The sequence below is a fragment of the Alligator sinensis genome, unplaced genomic scaffold (assembly GCF_000455745.1).
Source record: "Alligator sinensis unplaced genomic scaffold, ASM45574v1 scaffold2142_1, whole genome shotgun sequence".
Classification (NCBI taxonomy): domain Eukaryota; kingdom Metazoa; phylum Chordata; order Crocodylia; family Alligatoridae; genus Alligator; species Alligator sinensis.
In genome coordinates, this window is record NW_005844022.1 from 12,621 (window position 1) to 21,235 (window position 8,615).

At 47.8% G+C, this 8,615-nt stretch overlaps 1 protein-coding gene across 1 annotated transcript; it reads right to left on the minus strand.

Moving 5' to 3' along the window:
• Nucleotides 1-4,044: 4,044 nt before the first annotated feature.
• On the minus strand, nt 4,045-4,660 carry LOC102378276 (feather keratin 4-like). The gene has a single exon (XM_006039269.2). It carries the CDS (start codon nt 4,639-4,641, stop codon nt 4,303-4,305), a length of 339 nt encoding a protein of 112 aa, XP_006039331.1. The 5' UTR covers nt 4,642-4,660; the 3' UTR covers nt 4,045-4,302.
• Nucleotides 4,661-8,615: the final 3,955 nt, after the last annotated feature.

The following is an 8,615-nucleotide window of genomic DNA, read 5'->3' on the forward strand; positions in this document are numbered from 1 at the left end:
ATAACTGCTGTATTCGTGCAGTTGGGTGTTCCCCTTTGGCCCCTCTGGAGGTGTTTCCCTTTGGCCCCGCTGGACCAGCCCAGCAAAATTAGCTCGGGCAGACCATTTGCATTTCTGAGGCTGCTGTGATGTGTTCTCAGTGATTCATGGGGATTCACCCCAGCTTTGCTGGTGCCAGAGCTGCTGGTCCAGTTTGGTGCCTCCCTGGTGCCAATGATTCAGTTCCTGCTCCAACCAGGCATCGCCTGACAGACTCGTGCGCCCAGGACGGTGAAACCTTCAGAAATCAGAATCCACAGCGTGAAGTGAAGCAAAGCATGGGGAAGACCTATAGGGCCACGCTGTCTTGTTTTCCTAATACTACCCAGCTCCCAGTGACTACAGCCCCATTTGACAGCACTCAACACTTCTACAAGCCAGTGCTTATCAGCTCGTTCAGGATTGTAGTTTTATAGCCCAGTACGGATTAGGACTTGTCCCTCTAACAGGGAAATTGCAGCTTCCCTTTACATTGCCATTCCTTTTTACAAAATGTATGTGAGTTAGGTCATCATTATAGGTAGTCATTAAATCTGAATTATAGAAAAGATAATTGAGACATGGGCTGAGACATTTCTGTAACATCATTTCCTGATATAGGGGATGAGTTGCATGAGTAACACGAGCACTGTTACTTTATTTTGGTGGCGTTTCTTATCATTAGCGTGCCTGCTGTACCTTGATAATGTCACTTAAATCTGTGCCCGGTGCTCTGGGCACTGTAGAAATGCAGAACAACAAACCAACTCTATCCTATGAGACCAACCTGAGCTTTATATGCAGGTGTACCCAGCAGTGGGAGAACGGATTATCATTCATGTAGTACAATTGAGAGGCTGATGCAGGGGCTTCAGAATCTATCAATGAACTAGGATCCATTCACAATCGAGCTCTGCTAGGAAGCTGTCCCCATGAGATTTCCCAGCCTAATTTGAGACAAAAGCAGGGGGTGAATGAGAGCTTCCTGCTTCCAGTCCCGTGCTTTAACCATCCAACCAGCCATTGTCTCCATGTTGTTTTCCAGACCTCAGCACCTTGTGTTGAACTGTGATGGCTAATATGTTCTTTAGTATTTTCCCCAATTTCCTTGCCTGTTTTCCATAACACAGCTGCTTAAAATTGCCCTGATAAAACATGCAGGAATGAGTGTATGTAGCAATCTATCAGCTGTAGGATAATGGTGTTCAAGTATCAACCTGACTAATTGGAGTAGTTGACACGCCCTCCTGTGTCAAAATGGAAATCCACGGCCTCTTTTTTAATTAATTTTCAACACACACACACATGCACCCACACATTTACATTAACAGATTTATATATATATTTCATTTTCAACTCCACTGAAGTCAGAGGAATGATGCCAGGGATGAATTTGGGGTCCAAACCCCCAGACTCCAAGGAAACCTGCAATCTGTGTCCCAGACTATCCCAGGATGCAGGACTGGCAACTGCGGCTCCTGTTAAACCTACCAGGAAAACCCACAGCGCTGGGAACACCCCAGGAGTGGAAAGCAATATAGTCATAAATAGAGGGCATGGTTTTCAGGAAGGCTGGGTACCCCAGGTCCTACAGAAACCTGGGAGACATGGGGGTGCTCAGCACCTCTGAAAAATCAGGCCCAGAATTGTTTCCATTTCTCCATTAGATTTAGGACAATATCCACACATCCTGCCCCATGTGCAGTCTTTCCAGGAACAACTGCTGTTGGTTTCTGGTTATTAAATCTACCACACCAGAAATGTATTGGGAGTGTTGCTCTGTCCCCCTCTGTAGACTGTTGTCTCTCCGATTTCATAGCGTCTGGAAGACACTGAAAGCATCTCATGAACGACTAAAAACAGGACTTGCTCATCAGCGTCTGCGGCGGCAACTAGGAGGAGAACCTCGTGCGGAAATACTGCCCATTTGGGGTGGGCAAGCGATATTGGCCCTCCTCCAAACTTTGGAAGCAAAGTCTTTATTCTCTGTATGATTATGTGCTCTCAGCTCTTGTTCCCAATAAAAATTGTGCTGCATCCTAATCCGGACTTCTGGTTTCACTTTCTCCTCCCCTTTTGAATTCAAAATCACTCCAGATTAAATTATCCCCTTGCAAGAGGGACCAGTAGGATGTACAACTAAAGCCCTACTGAGGCCCATTAGGAACATGAATCTGGCCCCTTATGTGCCCATAGCAGCCTGCAGGTTCCTCACCACAGGAGCGATTTTCATGTGTGTCTCACTCTTTGGGAGTGATTCCTTGCACAGCGATGTACAGTCTTACCAGATTTGCCCATCCCTTTGGGGTGTGCTCATTTATTAGAGTTACGTTTCCGGGGTCTCTGCAATTGTATCAATGAGCTGCTTGTGTCTCTCGTGTTCCTGTACGGATCTCTCTCTCTCCCAAGTCCTCACTCCCTATGGAGCTACCTTACAGGGCTTAGTTGCAATGGGACTGGGTTTTTCTAGCCACCAAATCGATCGAAAACATACATACACACAGTTACAAGAGCACATCTGAGTCAGGCCGGATTGCTGAGCACTTCCAGCTGTCACCTTGATATGTCCCGCACTCAGCAAAGGAACAGAGTACATCTCATATGTACAGAACATATATCATATGATATGTTCATCATATGAGCCGGGCCGGGTCAACCAGCATTAACAGGCTGACACCATCATATGCCCTGGCTCACCACTTCCCAATCTCTTGTCCCAGCTGTCCTGGTAGTAATTCCCTTGAGGAGCAAACCCCACAGGATTTTCCGGCTTTACAGGGTTCTTTGGCTTCGGTAAAAAAGCATTGCCGCAGAGCAAATGGGGAGGTTGAAGAAAAGGAAGAGTCAATGAGGTTCAATGAGATTATAACAACTAGCTTGTCCATGAAAGTTATTTTATTGCCAGGTATATGAAATTCATAATGACGCTGGTAGTAATAGCCATACAAGGAGAGACAAAAACACAAAGCAGTTCCAATATTACACAGTTTCAATTGGGTATTTGGGGAAGGCTAGCTCCTGGTTCTCCATCGAAAGTCAGCGTTAGGAAGCTGTGCCTGCACTAAGAGACAAGGGGAGAGAGAGAGGGATGAAACCAAGTCTGATGTTTAGAAAGTGGGTTTGTTCAAGTCTGAACAGCAAATGGCAGGGTTAGGAAGCTGTGCCTGGAGTAAGAGAGACAGCGATTAAACCAAGGCTGAGGTTTAGAAAGTGGGCTTAAACAAAAACAGAGGGAGATAGAGAGGGAGCTGGGGTCTCACCACGCAGCGAAGTGTGAACCGGTTGAGGTTCCCAGGTGCCCGTTGGAGCTGGCAGACAGGCCGAGCCCTGAGCACGATGGGTGAAATTATTCTGGGCAGGGAAGTGGAAGTGGAGCAGTGTCTGGATCCAAGCACCAGGGTAGAAACTTGAGCTTGGGCAGGGGTTTTGTAGGGAACTAACAATGGCTCAAGGGAGAATACCTCCTACCGCTGCTTCTCCACCATTTGGATGATCCTGAAGTCCCCCAGCACACTGTGGGTGGTACTGCAGAGACTGCTATAACCCAGGAAATTGAGACAGGAGTAGTTTTCTGCCACAACACGATAGCCACAACCTGAGCCCTGCCTGCTCTTAGCAGGATACCTCTGGGAAATGTGCTAGGACAGAACAGGAACTGGGAACTTGCTAGGGTGGACACGTAGCAAATGGACAAAGCAGGGGATGTGGCAGGAAGGATGTCAGGGCAGAAGTGGAGTGAGGGTGGGTCTTTGGGCTCTGTCAGGCTTGCAGGACAGCACAAAGTCTTTAGCCCCTGGTTCTTCACATTGTAGTGCAATGTCGTGACAGTGAATCCCAGGGTAACTACCTGCCACATCTGCCCTAATGAATGCTGCACATTCCCACCCGAGAGTATCATCACTGCAATATGGGTCATGTAAGTAAAATGCAGCGTTTTGCCAGGACTTTAGGCTGATTTCCACAGAGATTTCTATTTCTATTTCAAGCACCAAAGGGAAGAGAAGCCCAGGACACTGAGAATGCCATGTCGTACAATCTTTAATGGGAAGAAGAAGTGGCATTTACAGAACATAATCATGCATGGGAAGGTCATCATGATTTTGCAAGGGCTTTAGCCAACCACTGCCCCCAAACTCTCTGAGGTGCAGAGACCTCAGAGCTCCCTGATTGCAGCTGGACCATTGGTGCCAAGATCTTCCAAAAGCCATGCCCCTCAATGCATTCATGGTGGTCTTCATTTCCACTCCTGGGTTCTTCCCTGTGCTGTGGGTTTTCCTGCTGGGTTTAACAGGACCCGCAGTTGCCATAGCGGTACTTATTGTACTGCTGGGAATAGTAAGGGGACAGGCATCCTAAGGAGCTCCCGGACCCAACAGAGCCCCTGGAGACAAAGGAGCTGCCGATCTGGAGTGGCTCCGAGGTGCCCACGTAGCTCTCCTGGGGGCAGGAGCTGAGGATGGGTCCTGGGAAGGTGACGACCACTGGAGGTGGGTAGACCACGGCTCTGGAGTCGCCGCAGGACGTGACGCAGGGCTCGTTCCAGGCATTGGCGTACGGCTGAGGGCAGGTCACCTCACAGGGGTTGTAGCAGCGGGAGCTGAGCAGCTGGCGGTTGAAGGACATCTTTCTGCAATGGAGCTGCACCTGGAAAAGACAGGATAAATGCAATGCTCAAGAAAGAGTGCAGTAGCAGCCCGCAAGAGTCCTGCATGGAAGTCTAGATGGACCGGAAGAGAGAGATTTTGGCATTGCAGGCATTTCTTTTGACCCTCACCTCGCTCTTTCTTTGATGACTTGAAAATTGTGTACCAAGGCCACCTAATAGTGATGAACCTGCTTCACGCTCTGCTGCCCCATATAGCCCAATCTCCTGAAAACAAGTGCCGGTGCATGTGCTGCTATGAGTGCAGATACTAAGACACAGACAGGCATCAATTGGTTCAGGATCACTTGGGGACTACAGCAAAGAGCAAGGACCAGAAGTTTCAGTGTTGCTGGCCTGCAGTGCGGAGAATGGGCATCCCAACAAATGCAGGATTCGCTAGTCCCAACCCAACCGAAACAGGTAAGAGAGCAGCCTCTATTTGTAACCCTGGGGTGACAGAGATGCCACAGCTTCCCTGGCATTACTGCTGTGGCAGATTTTGTTCTGAGCTTTGTGCTAACCCTGCTTTGCTGCTGTTCAAACATTATCGCATGCCCAGGCTCCATCTGACAAGGGGAAACAATATTTCCACATCAGCTTTACAGTGGCCTGTCAAATATTTTGGCATCAATTTGTTCCTCCTTAATCTTTGTCCAAAGTCTCCATCCTCTATCTCATCTCCAGTGACACAAAGATCATAAGAAATGAACATATATGAAAGTCTTGACTATTTCTGTGTCCCAGACTCAGCTTCTCACGCAGGGTTTCTCACCCGGACACTGGCGTATCCTGGAGAGCTGAGAGGTCCTTTGATGTGAGGAGATCAAACAAGTGCAAGAAGAGAAGCAGGTAAATGCAAGTTAGACACCTCTCTGTCTGGCCCCTCTGCAAGGAGGGAACTTCGTAATAAGTTAGTTGTTTTTCTTTTAATGGATTGCTCCTCGATTCACACAAGTTATGGAGGGGTTGCAATCTAATGAGGGATGCCTGCAGTCTAACGAGGGGTGTCTCAAGTCAACAAGGGCAGCCTGTGTGTAAAAAGTTTGAGATCCACTCTGCTCAAGTCTGTCTTCACCAATTCTCACAACCAAACCCTGGCTTCCTGGCAACAGTACAAAGATTCACAAAGTATTTGTGAGTTTTAGCTGAATGAGAGAGAGAAATTTTAGCAGATATAAAAAGTACCAGAGAGAAGTGAGACTTACTCAGTTAAGCGAGGCGGAGAAGTCCAGAGAAGTGCATGGAGCAGTGCTGGTGGTGAGCACTTTTATATGGTTCATTAGCCTGCCTGGAGCACGCGAGACACCCACAGCACACGTGGCCATTCCTGGTTGCAAAATAACATTTCCTGGCCGTGTCATACCTAACCAGGCATTTTGCATACTGGTTCAAATTATCAGGCAATTTCTCAGCTCTAAATGACGAAACGCACTGGTAGCAGCTGGCACGTGTCCTTCCAGTCTGTGGGTTTGGACCCCAAATTCATCCCGGGTATCACTTCTCTGACTTTATTGGAGTAGAATGGGAAATATATATATATATATATGAATATCTTAATGTAAACGTGTGTGTGTGTATTGAAAAGGAACTCAAAAAACAGGGTGTGGATTTCCATTTTGACACAGGAGTGCGTGTCTGCGATAGTTCACCTACTCTAGTTAGTCAGGTTGATACTTGAACACCGTTATCCTACATCATACATTCATTCCTCTATGTTTTATCAGGGCAATTCTAGGCAGCTGTGCTTTGGAAAATAGGAAAGGAAATAGCGAAAAAGACTAAAGAACATGTCAGACATCACAGTTCAGGACAAGGCGCTGAGCTGCGGACAGCTACGTGGAGACAACGGCTGGTCGGGTGGTCAAAGCACGGGACTGGACACAGGAAGCTCCTCTTCACTTCCTGCCCCTGCCTCAGATGATGCTGGGTAATCGCATGGGGCAGCTTCTTAGAAGAGCTCAATTCTGAATGGATCCTAGTTCACTGATGGCTTTTTAAGCCCCCGCATCAGCCTCTCACGTGTAGAGACTGATGCCTAGAGCACTGGAAACAGATGTAAGTCACATTATCAAGGTTATTATAATTTAAATCACATTATAAATAACACCACCAACAAAAAGGAACGGTGCTCAGGTTCCTCACCCAATTCTTGTTATGGAAATGCCTCAGCCCATGTCTCAATGACCTTTTCCGGTAGTTAGACATAACAACTACCTATCATGATTACCTAACTCACATGCGCTTCATAAAAAGTATTGGCAATAAAAAGGGGAAGTGCTATTTCCGTGTTAGAGGGAGAAGTCAGAATCTGTACGGGGATTTAAAAACTCAATAGAAAGATCCACAATCCTGAATGAGCTGAGAAGCGTTGACTTGTAGAAGCGCTGAGTGCTCCCAAGTGGGGCTGTAGGCACTGGGAGCTGCAACTGCATTTGGCAAATGAGAGAACCAGGCCCTATAGCTCTTCCCCATGCTTTGCTTCACTTCACACTGTGGATCCTGACTTCTGAAGGTTTCACAGCCCTGGGCACACGAGTTTGTCAGGTGATGCCTGGTTGGAGCAGGAGCTGAATCGTTGGCACCAGGGAGGCACCAAACTGGACCAGCAGCTCTGGCACCAGCAAAGCTGGGGTGAATCCCCATGAATCACTGACAACACATCACAGCAGCCTCAGAAATGCAAATGGTCTGCCCCAGGTAATTTTGCTGGGCACATCCAGAGGGGCCAAAGGGGAACACCCAACTGCACGAATACAGCAGTAACACTTGTCCATGCTGTCATCTCGGGATGTTTCATTCTTCCAGGAAACACTTAGAATTTCTTCCTTTATGGGAAACATTTCATCCATCTGGTTTTTACCAGCCCAGCCGCTCAGACCTGACAGCAGCTCAGCCTGTTTCACTGGCAAGACAGATCTCCAGAGAAAAGGACTGCTTGAATAGCCTTCATCCTTGCTCCATCAGCAGTAACTTTAGTTAGCTCCAACTGCACCCCACACAGCCCAGCTCTCTTTGCCAGTACACTGCTAGTAATCACTGGAGTGACAGTTCACCGTGGGGGACAAGGTGGGTGCATGGCACCCTGTCAGTGCCAAGAGAGATGTGGTGTAGGGGCCAGAGGGATTTGGAAAGGACTGCTAGGATATAATGAAGTGCATGATTAGCTTTTTACTTCTGGATATCTTCATGGGCATATCTGTCTCTGGAGAAAACTGTGATGGCACAGCTCAACCTCGTGCAAGTCCTTTGCACGTTGACGGGTGAACTGGAGACGCGCTGTGGACACAGAGCTCCCTATGGACACGGCGTACTGCCAGCTACACAGCAGCACCATTCAGGCTGGGAGGCAGTGGCATACAGATCATACTTCCAATCCCCAGAGATTGATTTACCCCTTCTGACAGGCACTAAGGGCAGCTCCTCGGTGTCCTACTTGGTAAATACCTGAGCTACAGATCTGAGTCAGAAAAACATAATAAAATTCCCCTCATGACAAGTTGAAGGAGACAGCTATTCTCAAACTGCATGCTCTCACATCCTTGGGGAACATGCAACACGGGGGGAAAAGGGAACATGTTCGAAAGAACCACAGGAAGCATCGAGGGGCTCAGAAACTATTGCTTAGCACTATGCACTTGGGAATGCAATGAAGGGAAGCTCTTGGGAAAGCAATGAAGCAGGAATAGGGACCCTAACTCTTCCTCCTTGAGAGATTTGGCAGCAAGTTTGTTCTTACCCGCACAAACCTGGGGTCTCATATAGCAAGGGTTTATAGTGGCACTGAGTTTAAGTGAAGTGAGGAACCTCTTGTAACCCCAATGTGCAACACAGCTGCGTGAAACAAAGGGACACAAGTCTTTGGAGGACGGCTGCTAAGCATTCGTTTCAGAGCTCCACGATTTTTCCTGTGGTTATTATGACCATGTTCCCTCTTTTTCGTGTTGCATGTTCC